At 31.3% G+C, this 22,845-nt stretch overlaps 2 protein-coding genes across 9 annotated transcripts in view; one reads left to right on the top strand and one right to left on the bottom strand.

The window, feature by feature from the left end:
* The window catches only part of LOC108562169 (uncharacterized protein CG43867), a 97,954-nt gene extending 80,951 nt beyond the window's left edge, over window positions 1-17,003 (bottom strand). For all 8 annotated transcript variants that reach the window (XM_017920407.1, XM_017920413.1, XM_017920410.1 and 5 more), the window contains exon 1: window positions 16,162-17,003. In XM_017920407.1, the coding sequence (XP_017775896.1) occupies window positions 16,162-16,488 (327 nt within the window). In that variant the 5' untranslated portion in view covers window positions 16,489-17,003. The remainder of the gene's footprint in view (window positions 1-16,161) is intronic.
* A 2,015-nt stretch (window positions 17,004-19,018) lies between these two features.
* On the top strand, window positions 19,019-20,812 carry LOC108562155 (glucose dehydrogenase [FAD, quinone]-like). Its single transcript, XM_017920378.1, has one exon. It carries the CDS (start codon window positions 19,019-19,021, stop codon window positions 20,810-20,812), a length of 1,794 nt encoding a protein of 597 aa, XP_017775867.1.
* The last annotated feature ends 2,033 nt before the right edge of the window (window positions 20,813-22,845 follow it).

Genomic DNA, 22,845 nt, shown 5'->3' with positions numbered 1-22,845 from the left:
GTTTCCTACTTTTTATAATTTATTTTTGTTTTAATAAAATAAAATGTAGTTTGTTTTAAAATTTTCAAACCGGACTGATCGAAACTACACTATTCGAGGTATTGCTATATATTGTAGATGGTATTAAGACTTCTTATTATTGAATAGTATTTTCAATGTCCTAGCTTTAATCCCAAATACTTTTGACAAAATACATTACTTAACTATTCTATTAACTATATATAACAGTTATTTTATTATATAATAGTGGAACGTAGAACAATAATAAGTCAATCACAGTTTATATGTGACCAATTAACAACACAAAACTTAGTTTACAACTAAAATATTTAGTATTTTATGAATGTTTCACTTTTAATATTGTTAATTATCATATTTCTAAAATTTTATATATGATATAATAATATATTTAAAAAAAATATGACTATATGAAACAGTCCAATTAATTATTATTATTAAAGTATAATAACTAAGAAGCGATATAATTACAAAAAAAATAAAATTATTTACAGCCACATAAAGTTACTTGTAAAATACTTTCCGGCGAAAGATATAATAATTAAATATTTTGATTAGCTCTGAGTTTTATGACTTTAAACATACAAAAATCTTAAAATAATACTTGTGGTAATTAATTTAAATAGTATAGAACTGGAATAATAAAACTTTGCAGAAGTTGAATTTTATTTTATTTTTGTTGTTGTATAAAGTTTTATTTGTGATTTAATGTTGCAATAAATATTATTATTATTTTTAATAATTGTTCATTACCAAGTTCGATGTCGAAGAAAAAATGCTTATGGTATTTGTTTCATATTTATACGATTTGCAATTGTTTTAATTAATTTTCGGTGTTATAAATTAATTGAATATAGATAATATCGATTCCAATTTAAACTTAAGCTGAGGTATTGCATTCAGGTGAAAATTGCATACCATGCAATTAAATTATGTTGCATATTATACCAGATGCACTTTAGATTGAGGTGTTTACTAAATTATGGAACAGAATGTTGTAGGCTAACTACGTACACATATACACCGACACCGTTTAATAGCTTGTAATATCCTTTATGTTTCTCATTACCAGCGAATGTAGCGTAACCATCTTGTCTGGTGAACAATATTGTTCGCACTTGAACATGCCGAGCCGAGCGCGCATACACACATATTGGATTCGATATTGAATATTCTGATACTTGCTTAAAATTAAACTGATTTGATATACAAATTATACATAACGATGTTAATATAAAAGAATATACATTTCGTACTGTAGTTTTATCTAATATAAGTGAAGAGCATTTAATTCGTTTTAATAATTTGATAATATTGGGTTGTTACATAAGTCCGTTCGTCTTTTGGTGTGCACACGTTGATGTTTAGTGGACGATGATTAATTAGGTGGCTGGATATTTTTGATAACGATTCGATACAGTTGTAGCTACATTTTAGTGAAAAGTTTATTGAATTCTAGAAGAAAAAACGAGATTTTTTGGCATTTGATGCTGTATTATTTTCGAAAAAGAAAAACGCAACTCAAGCGGCCAAAAATATATTTGATTACTTGAGATGAAAAATGGATACTCTATAACAATGTTGTTCACCGTAGATCTTAGTCTAAAAAGATTATGTTCCCAATAAATCACCAAAAATAAGCCTACGAGCGGACTTATGTAACAACCCAATAATTATATTAGAAGAATAAAAACTTATTATTATAAAATAACATTAAATATAAGTAAAAATATATGAAACATTATAAGGATTATTATGCTTTTACAAATACAGCAATTCATCGCATAATGAGTGTAATTCCAATAATCCGGAACCGGTTTGCAACCGGGCTAATTGAAGATAAATTGCACAAAAAGAGACTTTACTGTATACAAAAATATCATTTATGCTCATGTTATCTACTGTTTTTTTTTTAATTTAGTTTGTTTTTAATTTTTAAATTAGACTATAATTAATCCACAATAACCAAAGGAAGGTATTTCTGAATATCTCAGTGGCGAAATATAAAATAGATAGAAAATATTTAACAGAATATTTTTATTATGTCAAAATTTGGCGAAAATTGTCTGATGCTTCAACATTAATTCATTTTGTTGCTTTTCTTGATTTTATTTAATGAAAAATGTAATGTTTATTATATTTTATAAACAATGTTAATAGTATAAAAATAAACTTTCGTGATCTTGCTACGATATAGAATATATTAGATTATAAAATAACACAGATCTACTTCAAATAATATTATTATAAATTTCAGGAGAGAGATGATTTACTAGAATGGTTGAGCGCTATATAAACGGGAGAGAAAATATTAATAATTTATGAAATCGTCAGCATCGCGAATTTATGAAATTAAAATATGAATAAAGTATAAATTCATTAGGAAAGTTGTCGTCGTGCGTACGAGACATTAATTCTCTTTTGGCACCTACCTGTGCGATACGCCCACGCAATTAATTTTCATTATTTATTAATGAAAAAATAATAAATTACAACAAAAAGGATTCATAATAAGCTTTACGTATAAAGACTAGTTAAAATGTTTCGAATATTCTATTGTGTGTATGGCACGTTATCGGTGCGTCCACTTAATGGCATGGAATTTAATTAATGCTTGTGCCTATCTAGCCACGAAATAAAGGAATTTCAATTCACAAAACGCACACAGCATGTGCTGCACGAATGTAAGAAAAATAACAGAAAAATGGTAATGAAAGAATTGCCCACAAATGCGGCCAATGTAATACAACTTTATTACCGCCGCCACGAATATGTAATTACGTATGTATGTATAATACATATTATGTATCGTGGTTTAGACCTTAAGTTCACGGTTACATTTCCAAAGACACGTATGGTATAATGGACGGATGGCGATGGGATGTATCATTATTTGTATTATGATCATCACAATACCTCCATTGTTTCAGAAACAACTATTCAACATTAGAGAAGGAAATTAGTTCGACGTAAAACACTGTGAAGATATGTTTCATGAAAACTGTTATTACTAATTTCATAAAATTAGAAGGTACCACAAACACAAAGGTAATTAATGGTTCATAATATGCAACATTCCAATAATTACTTTCAGGCAGTTCTGAACAAAACATCAATAACTGTTACTGTTGTTAGCTTAGAATATTTACATTGTTATATATGTTCCAAAAATATCTAATATATTTGATGCACATTTTATAGCTGATCAGCTCTCAGTTAACGTACATAATTCATAAATATTACGCACATTGTCGTTAGTTAAGATAATGTATGTTAAACCTAGTGAATTCAAACATAAATACATGCATTTACTATGTTTTGTACATTCATCTTATTTTTCGCACAAACGTACTTTATAGATTTTGTCATCAGTTTTTATTTCAATGATACTGTATCGTTATTTATTATTTCTTCAAATGAGTTTAAGAAAAATAGAAAAGACAAGAAAATTGAAAGCAGTTAAAAATAAAACATGCCAACTAATTTGACAGATACATAAGAACGTCCGTAAGAATACACGTCATTGATAAGCAAACACTGTCAGTGAATGAGTATGAATATTAGTATTAGTGCGTTAGTTCGATCAGAATATATGTTAAGATGATGAGCATCGACTGTACTTGTGTAGCCAGCATATAGATTTTCATCTGAAAGCCTTTTGTTCCGAAGGGTGCATCCATTGTCTCATATAATATCGCATGAAGTAAATCAATATTTATCTTTATTCCGCCTCACTTATTAAATTCCCCCTAGTTCCACTAACATGCATCCAAGCCTATAGGTGAATGAAGGTTAAGTATTTGTTCCCCGATTCCTATGCTCTCCATAGTCAGGCTATCCTCTTTCGACTGTCCTGAAGATGGTAATAGGGTGATTTTTATGTATCACATGTGCCGAAGCTAACTAAAAACGAATAGGCGCACGCATGTGTTTTTAATACGTTCGATCACGAGCGGAGTTGCGGGGGCGTAGGCATTAGGCTAACCCTCGAACGACGATTTGCATAATGGTCGAGTTACGAGCTTCAGACACGACTGCGACACTCTGCTAGCTTGTGTATAGGAAAGCATTCGTCGATTTGAAAGGCTCTGCCAAACCAAAGCGCGCATACATCCAACACCATGCCACCACACATATACACAAATCGCAATACAATTGGATTAGGAAATTACGGATGTGACGACAGATTCTAGGGGGACGATGCGAAATGAAACGCATTATATCTGCTTGATTCATGCGGATTTGCCTTTGACTAATGTGGTTTATGCCATAATCGGATGGACAAATGCCCGTACATGTTTATTTTTTGTTGCAGCAAACGTTTTGATGAGGTTTTAATCCAATAGAAAAGCCATTTCATTTCCATCCGTTTATATTAGCATGAACATTAATCTTTAGACAACATTTCAATAAAATTACTTTGTTTATACACAAACACTAGTGGTTCATATAAAACTAATTTAAAGTTTATAATAATCTAAAATGTATAATACTATACATTATATAACAATAAAACAATATTTTGTTATTTTATTATAAAATCATAAATATATCTAAAAAATATTTATAGATAATTATTTACAATTCTTCTGGATTTCAATATATTTAGATTAACTTCGATTTTAATCTGAAATTTTTAAATCATATAACAGTTTTTCATATTATAATGCACAATTTTTTCTATACTGAATTCAGACACGACGCGATGTAAAAGTAATTTAATGTTCACGAAAATATATTTTTCAGATTTCAGAATTTAATTACATTTATATGAAATCACATAGATTTCATAATCCAGCATGTTCAAAATATTGATATGATCTGACAACGAAACACAATAAGCTTATCGGTGCACATGGTACACTTTGTTATAGATAAATATGACATATAGTGTAAAATCAATACCGTAGATACAAAGTCTACACAAAATCAAGTGCATTTTCCGGGCGCAGATTTTAATTCGTGTACATTCGAAATCAGTTGAATTCGCTTTGTGCTCATTGAATCTAATGCAATCTATTTGTGTGTTGTGTGTTTATTAAAATAGCGTTTCAAAAGCTGATGGGTCCCGTATGTGTACAGCTCACAACAGACGCACACACGCACGTACACACGCTCATCTCCACTCCCTACTCTCTTTGTTTTACGTTATTTTGTGTGTACGCTCGACGCTAATTGTCACAATTTGATTTATACACGGGGCGGTAATTGCGTCCGTTACAGAATTAAAAGTGAAGCACTGTAATTGTTATTAATTTAAATTTACTACTTCATAATGCACTCAGAGCTAGCCAACTGGTTTTGTTTCTGATGATGTACACAAAACAGGAAGGAAAACAACAAGGAAAAGCATCTACAGGCGATGTTATTTCTATGTTTTAGTTTCAAGTATGTAGAGAAGACTGAGAATTATGAAAAAATCCAATATAGTATGCGTTCCAAGACAATACAACTCTAAACAGAACAGCGCAAAACGAAGTCAAACTAAAATCACATCATAAGTAAATCACTTAAATATATATTTAATAATTGAATTTAGAGTTTGTTACACTTCAAATAGACAACGTTAAACGAGGACTAACTGTAAAACACTAAAAAACAGTTTTCGCATTGAAAAATAAATTGTTTGTATACATAGAAAGTACTTTTGATTAAAAAATATTTATTTTAAAAATATAAATCTAGAAACCGGTTTTTAAATTATACAAATATATCAAAAAAACGGTTTTTTAAATAACCGACATAACCTATGGAGGACCAGTATCTGTCTCGAGTTCAGTAATTTAATTTGTCTTTTAAATATTTTCACTATCTCAGCCCATCCTTCTTGCTCTTCCATTTAGTCTGGGCATGTCTTCCCAACGACAAATAGAATCATAAAACGGGTATTATCATCGTCGTGGCATCTCCTAGTTATGCGAGGCATTCCCACTGCAACTGCACCGTTCCTTCTTCCCACAACTCGCTGCTAATCGCTAAAATATTTTCGCTTTATATGTAAATACAAAATTGTTTTTAATTTTTCGCCATTGTTCCTATCCACACGCACACAACACGCGATCCAACCTCGCATACGATTATTGTTCCCTGTGCGAAACTTTATTGCTTCCTGGCATTGCAATAAAACATTCCCTCTGCCGGATGTTTAAGTGCTTTTTCTTTTATTTTCACGATAAATTTCGCTGATTCGGTGTTAGCATCTAACCTCATGCTAATCTTTTTTTTTTCCATTGCTTAGATTTAGTAATAATAAAATGTATTAAAGTAAAACTTTCATAGCAATGAAAATAACTTATTTTATGATAATCTGAGGCTAAATATTTATGAGATAATAAGTGCACTTTCTAAATATAGGAGCTTTTAAAACTTAAATTACCCTCTTATACATTGAAAAAAAAAACAGAGATTCAATGTTATTATCTAACATCATAATAATTTTATACCATAAAGCAGAATATTGTATAAAGTATGATTTTGCATTCATGTAAGGGTAAATATACATTTTAAGAAAGTTATCTTTCTAAGAAAATGGTACTCTAATAAACTTTTCTCTATTTCATACAGGCTTCAATATATGTAAACACGTATATATCTTCATGAAGAAATTTTAATTGACATTTCATGACGCTACTGGTGACTCTTAAAGACATGCGCATATAGATCGATCAATCTAAATTGTCACACCATTCTGAAGAACATACATTAAATTATATAATGCATATTAAGTCAAAAGAAAATATTTAAAAACCTACAAAACTAAAGGTTAATATTTGAAATATTTACATTAAAAAGTGTACTTTCGGATATTACAAGAACTATGCTATAGTCATTTGGTACATATTCAGCCAAAATATACTAAAAGCAATTATCCTTTCGATATAATAACTGTAGGTTCTAAATCAAAAGTTTTTTTAAACACGGATTATCCATCTAAATTGGTGGCAGGATAATCAAATATATTCAATTTAAAAAAATACAGCATTACAAAACATTACAGAATTATAATCCTAATGGATGGATTTATTTTAACTTCGAAAAGTTCTTACTTATTTTATTTTAAAAAATATAATTAAATAATAAACATTAATTATTTGAATTAAATATGTCATTCATTACTAGATTATTAATTAGGGATAATTTGTTGCAATTTACAAACAATATAATTTTAAAATATAACCATGTAGAAATATTACAAAAAAGAAAACTAATAATAATTTATACCAAATATTAAATAGTAAATTCAATTAGTGTTATCAAATTGCGATAAAGACATCTATATAAAAATACATATAATCTCTTTAGAAGTGTGTTTTCTTGTAAGCCCAATGTCCTAAATCTTTGTCATCTACGTTCCCATTGGACCCGAGAATCCCTAAGCTAAAAGTTCCAAGAACTTTGAAAAACAACAAGAGGTCCGTATATTATTGAAAGTTTTAGTTTTCTTATTCACAAATTTCGAAATAATTTTTATATATGAATGATCTGTCATATAATTTATTGAATGGTTGATGATTACAAATTAAAAAAGTTAAGTACAGTAGAACCTATTGTCACGCGGCCCTTTTTTGTACGATTTTTTTTATGCGTTATATGAATTTCAATGGCATTGGCACCATTAAGTACAGCCTACTCAAACGATTTTTGGATTAAATCGAGTAGCAGTAAATTATGTATGTGCATTTTGAAAATTTCTGCATATGTACAATGAGAAATTAAATGTTTACATTTGTAATTTATTTTGTTTGGATACACTTTCTTATGTATTTCGTGAATCTTTGACGTATTTTTTTGTATGCGGTCACTTATATGTAAGAATTTATGAAAATTTCGAATATTTTTTTGTGCGGTTTTTTTCCATATTGGGAACTGCAAGCAATTGATATGCCAGGTATTTGGAAATGTGACCAGTATGACAATTCGATGTATTTACACGAGGAATGATATACAGTATAAAAAAATGAAAAAGATCCTGGTGTGTCGTAATTTAAATGGAAGATTTACGGGCATGAGGTACCCAATTGAAGGCTTGAACGATTGGAGCCGTAAACTGCAATGAGGGTATAAACGTATAGAGCCGTGATTAAGTGAACTGTATAAGTAAAAACTCGTAAAGTTAAATTGGTAAATAAACGAAGAGCGTAGCGTAGCCTCTCTCTATATATACATATATACGCACACACAAAGAGATTGTTTATTTGCATATACACGGGTCCCGGTTTATCCTCGTCCTTCCAATGGCACCAGCTGGGGATGTTCCCTCTTTCTCCTCATCCACGCCCGATGGACCGGACACCGCTGTCCCCGGTTTGTTTCCTCGACCGGAAAATTGCCCGGATTATTTTATGTTTGCGATGCAGGTGGCAAAATCCCTCCGAAAATAATTGAAGGGAAAAAAAGTATATATAAAAAGCAGGATACCCGAGTAGCGGAAACCTTGAATTATTCATTTATAATATAGGGTTCGAGCACGGTTAATAAAAATGGAATGAATTGGCAAGTATACTTTGACCTATGTTTCTTAATGACTTGCATAAATAAGAACTTATTTCAGTATATCAATTTAAATTATTCATAAAGTATATAAATATTGTATGCATTTTCATCTTCTACAATAAAATGTTGTTAGTTATAGGAGTATAATTTGTTATTATATTTGAGAATATTATAAATATTATTTTATTAACCAACTATTTTTCGATAAATATTTCAAAATCTAAACTGATTTTTTTAAATTACCCGACTTACAAACAACCCTTTGGAACGGAACTAGTTCGTAAGTCGGGAGATACTTGTACATATTTTTATCAACTTAAAACTCTTGACAGCAAGTACATTTTTGCATTCATTTTTACACGTTAGTTTAAATTTTAGAGTTAGAAGACTACTATTTAAAAGTCAATGATGAAACAACAGTAAGAAAGGTTTACATCTAGAAAATTTTCAGAGAAAAACGACTTCAAAAAAAAAGATTAATACTCTAAACACCAACAGAAATAAAGTCTACATAAAGTAAAGCTCCTTCCTATAGAAACAGCAACAATTTTTTATCTAATATATTAAACAAGCTTAAATAAAAAAATAAACTACAAAAGCGTACACTATTGAAATCAAGTTTTAAAGACCATTGATCAAAAACGATGAAATGTTTGATAATAATACAAAATTACTTGCATCGTTGTGTGAATGAAACATAGATCAATAACTTCAAAGCTGTGTCGTAATATGAAAAATAATCGTCTATAGAGATAATTATTTCTCAAAGATATTAAATGTGTTCTCACTTTACAAATTTGTACTTTATGAAAAGTTATTTTTAAAATGAAAAAAATATTATTCCTACTAACATTATTCTACTTGGGGTGTAATATAAGCAAAATACAAATTTTCATTGCAGACTAAAATAAACATGTTCTATAATAAAATATACAACAGTTTATAATACATCACTAATTATGTACAATTTCTCAATAATTGAAGGAAACGTTCAACGAAGGGGAGAAACGAAAAAACTTTGAATAATTCATTTAAAATTTAGCGTTCGGGCGTAATTTACATTGTTAATAAAAATGGAATGAACGAGATTTTTTATTGGTGTATAATTTAAAAGCCCTCGTGAAAATAAATCCTGGTCTGGATAAGGAGAGAGTAAGTTAGCCGTGTGCAGGCAGCACTTGAGGGAGTGAGCTTTATTAAAATATTCAAAAGCTTAAAGAAATTTCGCCATAAAAATAAGAAGAACAAGAAGAAAGGAAAGAAACTTTTCCGCCCTGTTGTTCGTTCTTTTCTTATATCTGAGGCTTTTATCTATTAATGTTCGTTTATTTTGTCGCTAGATTTATGTCTCCCTGATATGGAGATATTCCTGTATATCATATACATTCCACCGTCCCTTTTTTTCCCCGGTAAAGTTTGATCTTAGCGTATTTTGATACAGCGCCTATGTATAATATATTTGAAATATAAAAAGGATATGTCTTTTCGATCCCTCCCTATCTTAAAGCCAAATGGGCGAATGCATAAATAATACATAGTAGATATCAAATATTCATGGCTCTTTGTACGTACCGTTATTTTATACATATACACAAGATATCCAATAACATACGCGATTAATCCCATTCCGCACGTTAACGACAACCTTTCCAAAAAAATAATTATACATATATTCCTTTCGTAAGCAATACCTTCGTCCCTTGTTTTTTCTGCTACTCTAATGTGAATGTATTCTCTTAAACGATCCATTAGGGGTTTTCCCTTCGCATGTTTTTCAGTCGTTGATTTTTTTCAGCTCTCTGCCTCACCCTATCACTGCTTCGTGTTTTTTGCAAGGTTCTTCTTTTCGCGACTGCTCATCATCCTAGCCTTATCTTCCGAAGAGAAACTCGATTACGAGAGGACAAAACTCTTGTCTCTTCCTCGCATAGCCCATTAACCCCGTCTGCATCAATAATTTCCGCTTTTCCGGCCACGTTGAAAGCGACACGTCAGATGCAGAAATCATTAGAGGGAACAACCAAATTAATAGCAGCAACGGGTCCAACGGAAACTTATCTATAATTGATGATTGCTTCGAGACCAATGAGTTACGCGATAGTTACGGCTCATTAAGGAATTGGACTTCAATTTAGGCTAACATGATTTGCAATTATTTAGCAACATGTTGTTATCCCATCAATATAATCTGAATTAATTGAATTTTAGAAGTCCAGTAATAATTTTCGTATGAATTTGATGTTCAGTTTTTGCGTTTTACTACATACATTAGATATGCGTTATTTGAGACACTTAACGTATATAAAGCTTACAAAGATTGAGTACAGTAAGCTAATGTACGTTTGATGAGCAATTAATGTTTTTTGTTCATAGGTATAAAATTCGTTCGTACAAACGTACACTTTTCCACTTGTTCTGACATCATAAGCTTAAATCTACGAACAAATTTCATGTTTATTTAATTCACACTTTGATGTTATTTATGAATATACGTTAAATACTTAAATAAATTAAATACGCTGAAAATGTTTGATATAAGTAGACTTCGATCTTTATCCCATTTTAGGTGCAATACAAATTAGTAAATAATTATAATATATGCATCCAAAGTTATCATTTATTATTAATTCTTTTAAATCACAAGTAGAAACGTATATGATTTCGTGTCATTGACTCCTATATCAAGTTTTTGAAAGGTCGAGGGTAGAGAAAAATCTTTAAGAGGCCGGGGAGCAGCCATTTCCGGAATTTCCGTTTCCTTGAACGACTGAAATACTCTTAAATCCACAGTGAGTGCATGAACTTTCTCTCGAAATCTTCTAGTTTTCCCCCTAATCTTTCTCCTTTCGAAAAGAACGAAGCGTTATGATTATGTATTGAAAACAAAATTATTGATCCGAATATATCCGATCTAAAATGCGGTATACATTTGCTATATACAGCAATACCTCGTATAGTCCGGATTCCGCAAAATAAAAATAAATTCTAAAATATATTATACATAAAGTGAAGTTTTTGTTTGCGGTTTTATAGTCCTAGTCCAGTTTCAAATAGTTTTACTATATTCCAATTTTTTAAATAAATACCAATAATTATATTATATTCAATAATATTTTACAGAAGAGGATATTTATTAGAGTAATAAAATTTACTACAACAAGTATTTAGAGAAAACACATGACTGAAAGATGCTGAAATTATATCACTATTTAATTATATTATTTACTTCATTTTAAGTTACCTTGACTATCGTAAGCTGTGAATTTAGGTAATATTTTAGCTTGAGTAAATTTGGATAGAAAAGTCAATTTTCTTCATAGATTAATTTGTACAATGTGGAATATAGTTGATCCAAAAGTTACACAACAATATGATATAATAAAAATACGCATGTAAACCTATCATTAGTGATTTGATTTTCCAATTGCTGCAAATGAATAACGTGAATTCGTAAAATAATTACCAAATATTGCGTAACCGAAAACGAACATTGTATTGAATATTATTCTACCCACATAGCATATATATCACGTATATACGTACATTTTTATTTGTATCAATTTCGGTTTTCCAATATTTACAAAAACATAATTGAAACCAGAATTATATTTTCAGTTATTCCAATAATCGCATATCAACATTTGTATTGAAACCGTTCCGCTTTCATTGATATGACAGTATTTTCAATCTCTAGTCTGCGTACCATTTTACATTTAGTGCATGATGGCACGACTGCAAAAGATAAATTGCATCGAAATCATTATCATGTGGTGTATTTCAAATCGCATTTCAATAAAAATGACGTTCATCCAATTTAAATTACATACACAATTATATATAATAAATAATATTTAAAATTATGTATGGACACATGGTATTTTATCATTAATTAGTTATAATCTATTTGAATTTGTACGCAATTAAACATAATTAATAGTATTATAATCCAATTTATATCGTGTTGCATGATTATGAAAATGGTTTTTTATTCAATTAAACTTTTTAAAAACGTGTATACAGAAATACCTATGTTTGAAACAGCACAAAAAGAGACTTGTCTTAACAATCCGATCAATTATGTAAATAAATAAAAAAACAATGTACAATTTTTGCTCAATTAAATTTGAGTATGTTTTGAAATTTAAAAAATGTGAATCCGCACTGATTGAAACCGCACTATGCAAGGCAGTGATGCATTATTTTAAATGCAAATGTCTGTACAGGTATCCCCGACTTACGAAATCCCGGACTTACGAACAAAATTCTAAAAGTTCTAAATTGTTACAAGGAGATATATAGTGATATGAAAATTAACTGTCCAAACAAGAATTGATAATTTCTTTAATAAAATATAATATTTTTGGAAAATGTACATTCTGTTTTGTTGCATTTATTTATTTGTCGTTTTTTATTAAATAATTGTGAAATAATTGAAAAGTGTTTGTAAGTATTTTATTTATTTTAATATATTTTTTCAAATGTATGCTGTCAGTAATACGAAATTTAACATATATAAAAGTAAAAACCATGATAAAGTATGGTAAGATAAGTATATTTTGAATTTTTTTAAATTCCCCCGACTTACGAACAAACCTATGGAACGGAACTAGATCGTAAGTCGGGAATCTGTATATTTACCAACAACAAATAATTGATAATCGATGCAAATAATTTACTAATATATTATAATTATGTATAAATAGAATTGTGTGTGTATAAATAAATATATAATTATAATTATTAATAGAAAATTTTACTGTTTTGCAACAAAAATATCAGATAAAAGGAAATATTTTATTAATTAATTAACCTAGTAAAAAAGTTTAGAAAACCACAAAAACAATCAAGTAAAAAATCAAAATATATGTTTTTACATTAAGTCTAAAACTAATTAAGAATTGTGATAAATTATTATTAGAACTAAAAAAAGTATTGAATACTGTAACACAAACAAGATTTCTATTACAAAACAAATAATACAGCAAATTCAAAAACTTGACAATGAATTGTGTAAGAATAAATACTACATTGCTTGTGTTCTTTTATAAATACTCGAAATTTTACAGACTACCAAAAAATATGATCCGTTATAAACGATATGTTTTTTTTCTTGTGATGTAATAACAGAAGCAAAGTCCAAAAGTATCATTATATATTGATTTTTCTACTGCATACATTTTTTATTTGTCATCGAAGGTCGGCGCTTTTGGGTAAATAAAATAATGCCATTCATATAAATCTTCGTGGCGTTGGCAGATATTCAATAACTCGGTGTCGGTAATAAATAATACCAGTCAATCAAGTCTTCGTATGGCTCGTAAAGGTTAGTTGTTCCGACCGTTAAAAATCCTCCATGAATGAATAGGATATTGTGCGTGGCTCGTTATTAAGATCTCTCCTCTCTATTTCAAGTTTAAATTCTTAAAAGGAGTGTTTATTGATTGTGCGTTTGCCTTCTATATTTACTTTGCAGTGATCTTGATTGACACTCCAATTTGGCCAGCAAGATTGATAACTTTCAACGAAATCCTTGGGAACTACGCGAAATACGTTTTTTTTCCCAATACATACTTAGCTAAATGAAACCCGTCGGAATTTAAATTTCGTAGAAAGATACGTATAAGGATTCAAATGATTCATCACGAATAACTCCATTAACATATATTAAATAAAGCCGTTTATAATTATTATTAATTAATTAAAAAAATAATTAAACAACACATATAATCGTGCAAATGCAGACAAACTATGCTTGTTGGAATCCAAGTATAACAAATTAATAATAATAACAAACAACTTCTTGTTTAATGTTAAAATCGTTATAAAATATACTGCTACCACCCACGAAATTCAAATGATTTTATTGCAGAATGTCTGTTATTTCATTGTTTCAATATTATTCGAATATGCATAAAATAACAATGACAATTTAACTTTAATTAAACTGTTTTATTTACACAATGTGACGAAACAATGTGTATTTTAGTTCAATTATTGACAAAATGGACAAACATCAATAAAACGAATACACACATTTGGTAATTCGAATAAAAAAAGAAAAATAAGTTTCAATTTCTATAATGGTTACATTCAACTTTATTTTGTTTTGATACTACCATCAATTTCTTTTCTAATACCAACGTAACATTAAACAAAATAAGTCAACACTTATAATAACATAACAGTCGAATTAAATAGAATGATGGGTATTTAATTGAATATTCGATTTATTCCTTCTTTATTCTATCTTATAATTGGGAAACCCTTTATTGCTTTTCAATTAACTGGCACACTATTTATATAACATGAATGAGACGTCAATGAAGTCATATAAATGATTACACAGGCTTTTATTTAAGTCAGTTAATTTAATATAATAGATTAATATAATAATATCATATGCCTATTTTTATTGCAGCAATTATTATACAGTATTATTGTATTATGATAGTAAGTAACGGTTTTCAAAATAAATTAGTTTAAAAAAAAGACAAAATTAAAACCATTGAGTGACATTTTTGTATTTACTTTGAGACATTCCAAAATATAAGTAAAAAAAACTTCTCTAATTAACACCTTGGTTATATAAAATAAATCAACATTTATCATAAGTATGCATTTAATTTAAATTGAACTTGAGAAATCAAATTTTGCCAATTATTAATATTTAAATCTAAATTAAATGATTATGCAAACAACAATTAGTCAGTTTAAGTGAGATGATGGATATGACGTATACAAATGTATTAATGATGAACAGATTAAATTCCGAACAATAAGAAAGTTGCATTAAATGCAATAGTTGTTTCAACGCCAAGCTATCTAAAAGGCTATGACATAAGTTATCGCACGTAATTTATATAAAATTTATTTTTAGATTTTAAAGAGGATACCAGATGCAAAAATGCAGTCATTCAGTATGATTCAAGTCGTTCGTTCATTTTCTTCTGCGCATAGAAATCGAGGTTGAAAAAACTGAAATTTTACCATCCGAGACACATCGACTTCTTATCGTGGGCAACGCTGATAAACACAGCGTGTCCCAGTTGTGGGCTTTTTCCTCGGCCACGGTTTTAATTCATTAAGACTATAAATAAAAGAGCGCCGCAGTCGCGTGACCTTGCGTGGGATATCAACAGTATTGGAAATCTGGACCGTAAAGTAAAATCCATATTGGATTTAACGCCGGTTGCTCATGTTACCAGCAATTTAAAATTACGTCAATTTTATGGGATTCCCAAAAAAGTCATATCATTGCAACAAACTTTTTCTTGTAGGATTATTAAGTTTAATTTGAATAATGTTTATAATAACCTTAGATAATATTATTGCAGATCTTTTTCATTTAGAAAAATTTGTATATTTATTTCATTTATTTATTGGTATAGAAATGAATGTATGTCGTATTTATCAAAATAACTGTAAATATAAATAAATTTAGTTTGGTAAGTGTTTGATGTGCAAGTGGGTGGTTGGAAACAAAAGACCTGCGTTATTAATAGTTATTAGGTGGCAAGCTTCTCCACCGCAACCTGTTCCATGAATAAATGCCATTGCATTAAAGTGCGACGAACGGGAATGGGAGGTCTGGGAGGGATGAAAGGGAAAGGAGGAAAAGAAGCGGCGGTGTGGGAAGGGACTCTCACTCACCTTTTCCCGTAGCATGTCCCTTGTTCTGGTGGCCTGGGTCCTACTGCGGTGCAACTCCAATTGTAATTCCAAACATTTTTCCTGCCAATTAACACCTGCAGATGAGTGGTGTCCCCCGGGGTCCATCAGGGAATCGAAGCTGGCCAGCGGTTGCATCTGCGACTGCTGCGAAGACGTCGCATTGGGATCACGGGCGCGTCGCGGTAACAGTCTTGGACTAGTCGGAGTAGAACGCGATTCGCGAGTCAATTCGCTAAGTCGCGAGAGCGGATCGAAAATTTGACTTAGCCGGCGCGGACTGTTCGCACCTCCGCCGTCTTCGCCCATGACGGATGATCGATGGATGGTGTTGATTGATGGTAGATGGCTGGATACTAAGTCCAAATTCTCAATCACTGTAGATCACACAATTACAGAACACTTTCGCCGGAACATCCGGAACGACCGAGACGCGCTCCTCTTTTACTCCCCCTTGCTATTTCTTTTCTTATTACTTCTTTTCTTCTGTTTCACACAGTGCGAACGCGTTCAAGTCTATTGTGAGTTGGAAGCATACTGAGGCTGGGATCCTCTCAGTGTTTAGAGCCAATGAACTCCCGTAATAGAGAAGGTCGCGTAGTCGTACTTAAGACTGAGCAAATGAATACTAAACACAGAACTCTCTCATTCATTCACGTGCGTTTTGTAATAAAATGCATTTACACTCGCGAACGCGCATTACTTCAACATTTAAAACAAAAAACTCTTTTCATTTCACTTAGCCTCTTTCACGCATGAATGCATGCAATAATATAACAACAAAATATTCAACAGAATTTGACTCTCGTGTAAATTACTAAATATAGAATTTCTTAATAAATATTTTTTATATATAAATTTATATAAAATTTTAACATGAAGACTTCAATGGACGACGCGGTTAACTGGATTTTTTTTATATTTTTTTTTTACTTCTTACATTACTTCATCGGTAATCTGAAACAAAAGAAAAGAAAATTATTAGAGCGTTTCAAAATGAGACTTTACCTAAAATATAATTTAAATGAAATAGTCATCTTCTTACGCCCCACGCTCTTACCGTACGATCTTCCTTTTTATTGCATCTCCCTTAGCAAAAAAAATGAAATAAACGAGAGAGAAGTATTACAAGACGGATAGCATTTCATACTTTATGTAGATACATTTGCATTTAGAAACGCGTTGTAATTTGAAATGTGTAGGACATTTCATCACGGACCACCTGAACCCCCTGGAAATAGGGGAAAAATGGGCCACGCTAAATAATGTGTCCGATTAAGCTTATCGCTTATCTCAACCCCCGTATATATTCTCCTTTTTTTGCCTTTCTCTCTCTCTCATACACACTCTCTCTCTCATTGTAAGTTTGGGTCGATTCCAAACCCCTGTCTCCTATCTCTGGCCCAGTTGTTTATATATCTCGGCCGACCCCCTTCTTCTGCACACCCACTTCCGGTTGTTTCATCGCGAATTTTTTAAACTTATATCTCTATGTTACCTCATTTTCCGCCTCGACCAGGTATCACCTCCCCAAAAAGGGGGAGATTCACCCGGCGAGATAAAAATCGAAAAAGTAAAATTGAAAGGGGGAACACTTTAATTTTTACTGCAGCTCCAGACGAAGCGGACGTCTCGGAATGCATTAGCTTAAAACGGAAGTACTTAAATATATATATGTGAGTGTCTGTATACTCAAGAAGAGGTCTCTTTTATTTCTATTTCTATTTATTCCCGTTTCATTTCGCTTCTTTTTTTAAAGTCTGCGACATAAGCCACCCCGAGAGCTTCACGAATGATGATTCCGACGGATTTATTTCATCTCTTCCCGTGAGTATGTGTTTTCTAATCCTGAGCAGACATTTAATATACGTCTTCTTCTCTTTCCCGGTTTCCGGTTTTTCTTCACCCGCATTTTCTTTTTCTTCTTCTTCCTCCACTTCGGCCTCCTATTTTTTTTACTTTAATTAAACTACCCTCGTTCGTCCCTCGCATTTCAGACGAGCTGGGAGGTCGTCGAGTCCACCTTTTTTACGAGCAGCCATTTGGCGCCAATCTCATCGAAACTGCAATATTCCTCGATCATATAAATACATCCCATATGCAAAATGCCTTTTTGTCACGCACGGTCTCGTAAATTTGGGATTTTCTGATATTTTATGGCATCGCACGCGGTAAGCCTCAACTCGCAATGCCGTTACGATAACGCCCTTTGTGACCGTGCCTAAAAAAAGGGAGACTCGAAAAAATGCATCTTTATCACAATTTTACCAGCAAAAAAATGCAATATTTTTCTCACCAAGTGTATAACTTATATTCTTTCTTATATTCTATATTTAAGTAATTTGAAAAAAAAATTACAATATCCATAAAAAGTAATTAGTCATTTAGGATATATATTTATCAATAACATATATATGTTCAAATAAAATTATACAAACTTGTACCTTTTTTTTTAATATTATTGATTTAATCTATTTTTGGCGAAATTATTGAAAATTGTATTACCTATAAACAGTCAATTAACTTGTAAATGGCTATTGGCTGCATCATTTTCATAATTTAATGATATATCTATACTTTACAATAAAATATTTTATGGTATATACATTTAAAATAAAAATACATTATAATTTTATTTTGTGGGACATTATAGCAATTATAATTTATTGAAATCATTACTATTTCTGTAGTAAAGTGGAACAGATACCAGAATCAGCAAAATTTGCATACTTTTATCGCTATTCGAAATATATTTAAAGAGGCAAAGTAATTAAGATCCCAGACGGTGTTGCTGCTATATTTGCTTTCTAGCAAATTCGCTTTTCAGTGTAAAGCAATTATGAATTGTGCACAAAATCCATGCCCGAACGCCCTTGAAGGGACGGCAAGTAATCTATTTTTAAACCTGATCAACACTTTAATGGCGACACAGTGTGCACTCAACCCGAGGGCCAGTTACCCAGATGATATTGGATCAAAATTAATAAACGGAAGCGAATTTGATTTCATTATAGTTGGTGCTGGCTCTGCTGGCTCCGCAGTAGCAAACAGACTATCAGAAAACCCGAAATGGAGAATTTTAGTTTTAGAAGCAGGCAAATATCCATCAGCAAGTTCCGAGGTACCTGCTCTGTTCCTGTACATGAAGCACACCGCTGAAGATTGGCAATACCAAACGGTAAATAAGTATGCATGCTTGGGTTTGGCTAAAGGTTGCATATGGTCAAGAGGCAAAGTCCTTGGAGGAAGCTCAACTATAAATGGCTGTATGTACGTTAGAGGGAATCCACTTGCGTATAACAATTGGAACGATTTGGGTAATAAAGGTTGGGGCTGGGATGAAGTTCTGCCGTACTTCAAAAAATCTGAGAATACCACAAGAGAATCTTATAGAACATCACCTTTGCATGGTACTTCCGGTTACTTGACAACAAGCTACGTAAAATCAAATTCCTACGTGAAAAACATGTATATGGAAGGAGCGAAGCAAGTAGGGATGCTTATATCAGATGATGAACCTTCCTTAGGTTACTACGAAGTTTTAGCGACTATTAGAGACGGTAAGCGTTGCAGTGCTTCAAAAGCATATTTAGCTTCTGCAGCGAACAGAAACAATCTATTCCTAGCAACCGAAGCGGAAGTTGGACAGGTTATTTTCGACAAGACGACAGCTAAAGGTGTTCTGGTGAAGATAAATTCAAAACTAATTAACGTGTATGCCAAAAAAGAAGTGATCCTGTCGGCCGGAACAATTAAGTCGCCGACAATACTACAGAATTCCAACATCGGTTTAAGGGAAGATCTAGGTAGGAAGCCGCTCGTTAATTTACACGTCGGTAGGAATCTTTTGGATCACCTTGCTATTTTTACTCTCTTTATTACGCTAAATGACACCGCTTCAGAGGCTGATGAGCCAGATAGGATTTTCGATTACTTTACAGCGAATAAAGGATCCTTGTCAAATATTGGAGGTTCAAACTTCGTTGGATTTATAAATACTAAAAACAAGAATGCGAAGATAGCTAACGTGCAAATATTCAACACGTTTTATCCAAAAAATAGTCCAGATATACATCGAGAATTGGAGATTATTGGGTTGGATACGATTTCCACGAAAAGCATATTAGAAGCCAGTACTAAATCTATATTATGGCAAGTTGCTCCCGCTATTTTAAATCCAAAATCCGTTGGTACATTATTAACAAAGTCGCTTTTTGATGCGCCAATTATAAAACCAAATTACCTGCAAGATGGTAGGGATATAAGAACGTTACTGGAAGCTGTCAAATTCATTAAATCTCTGATACAAACCAAAGCTTTTCAGCGAGCCGGAGCAAAATTGTTCATTATGAAAAGCCCATATTGCCTTCAGGACGCATCCACAGATAGCTATTGGAGATGTCACATTAAACACTACGCTACAACGGCTTATAACCCGGTTGGAACGTGCAAAATGGGCCCCAAAAATATTGCGACTTCAGTTGTAGATTCAACACTTAAAGTCCATGGATTAAATAGAATAAGAGTAATTGATGCCAGCATTATGCCTACTATAATCCCAGGAAATACCAACGCTCCGGCAATGATGATCGGGGAAAAAGGCTCGGCGTTCATTAAAGAAGATTGGATGTGAATGCTGTATTATTTGTTTTGTTTTTTTGTTCTTTCCATTTAAACACTTTTGACAAACCTTTATATTTAATTGAATATAGAGCAGTAATAAAAACGAAACATTCTAATTGATAATAGAGTTTTATGTGGCAATTAATATAAGTGATTAATATATCCTCTTTTTTTAGACTAAATTTAATTAAAGCTCCCCAGGGATTATTAAGTTAACTTTCGTCCCATAATTAAGCAATTCGCAGTCGTCCCTCATGTGCTGTCCAATAATTCAGAAGCCATGGTCTGCGCCGGCCACCAGAATATTAAATTTCTAACCGAAGAACATTTTTAATTAGCAATTTTCGGAATGGGAATTAAGGGAGGCAATTTAAAAGGCCGGCGTCACCGGATATGATGGCCATCGCTGGACCGGAAATAGGGTCAATCTCGATCCTTTTTCCTATCAAACCGTTGGGTGGACGGGCGGCGATGATGGAAAGAGGGAATTTAAAATCGCTTTGGGCCTGTCGATACAAAATGGATCGTCTGTTGGTGTTCGGAATGGAGATGTACGAGGGTTAATTGGAGCATGATTGAAGGTTAATTATATGAAATTGAAGCTATACAGCGCAAATTGAATGCAATTATAAAATAGTGGTTGGATCTCTCTCTCTCTCTCAGTCGTCACTCATCAACTCAGTCCCTTGAAGTGAATAGGCTTTGAGTGTGAAAATCGTACCCTCCAATTCAGTTGCCTGCGTGCCTTTGAAGAGGCCCTTCCATTTCCACCAAGCCTAATATCGGTTTTAAGAGCAGTGATTTCTTTTTTTATTCATTTATGTATGTATGTTCAATGGATAAGGTTTCCTCCTGTCATCAGGTCGCAATATGCGTGTGCGCATTTTCAATGGAACCAAATTCCTTCCCTTGCTTTTATTGAAAATTCTTAACTATACGCGAGAGCTTTCCAGGGCTTTAAGAGCGCTGACAAAGGGGCTTTTAAGTGCCAGATTTTCGATTCCCGCATAACCGTTATATAATATTCCCTGTAACAACGCATTTTATCTATTTGCTTATATTTTGTAGCAGGAAACTACTAGTAAACATTTTCGCACCAAATAAAATAATAAACTTATATATGTTGAAGTGCAAGTATATGCATACTTAGTTTAAAACATAATAATATGTGAACAGTTTTTTTTATTCAATTATATAATCAAATTTGCTGATTGAAATTTCGCGATTAAATTAATGTTAAATTTACTTTGATTTTCGTTTTTAAATCAACTAGTTATCAAAACTATAAGTAATTAATAATGATATTTTTCCGCTGACTATTGAAAGATTATTTAAAATACAGTGGAACCTCGCATAACGATCATTTCGCTTAAGAAGCAAAATAAATTGTAAGAAAAATTACTCACAAAATCGAATGCATTATCGTATATTACATTAGTTTATATAGAGAATATTGTTTCACTATACGAATAAAAATCCAGAAATTTTGAAACGGATTATGCTTGTTAAGCGAGGTTCTACTGTATTAAGTTTAATTACTTTGTCTCAATTCTGAAACCTATTAAAGATAAATGTCTAGAACATTACATATGTAAAAGGTAAGTATTATACCATACATTACAATAGTTTTGTACAAATATTATTCAAACCATAGGCTACAAAAACTTCTTGTTACATATAAGGTATTTTTCAAGAATTGCATAACAAATTAATTAATAATTCAATTTTGTCCATATTCAAAGTTATAATTAATCACATCTATATTAAATAATTTAAATAAATATTCAAGAAGATAGTTCAGGTAATTTAGTACAAAATTATTTAATTTTCGAGACGAAATGACAAAAAATATATGTTTTGACAAAGATATTTGGGAGGATTTTTGTTTGTTTGAAAAGGATTAATTTAATTTAAATTTTACATTTTTTTAATTATTTTTTGTGTTATTTTTTTTAATTTTATGAAATATATTTAATTAAACAAAACCAATATATAAATGACAAATTATAATCGTTCATAAAATAATACTTGAAATATTATGTC

The sequence above is a fragment of the Nicrophorus vespilloides genome, unplaced genomic scaffold (genome assembly GCF_001412225.1).
Source record: "Nicrophorus vespilloides isolate i.1.1-1 unplaced genomic scaffold, Nicve_v1.0, whole genome shotgun sequence".
NCBI lineage: Eukaryota > Metazoa > Arthropoda > Insecta > Coleoptera > Silphidae > Nicrophorus > Nicrophorus vespilloides.
The sequence above is the reverse complement of the archived record's forward strand: the minus strand, read 5'-3'. Positions and strand labels throughout refer to the sequence as shown.

Excerpts from the sequence above, each read along its gene's own strand:
- LOC108562155 (XM_017920378.1), top strand. The coding sequence starts at position 19,019 with ATGAATTGTGCACAAAATCCATGCCCGAACGCCCTTGAAGGGACGGCA.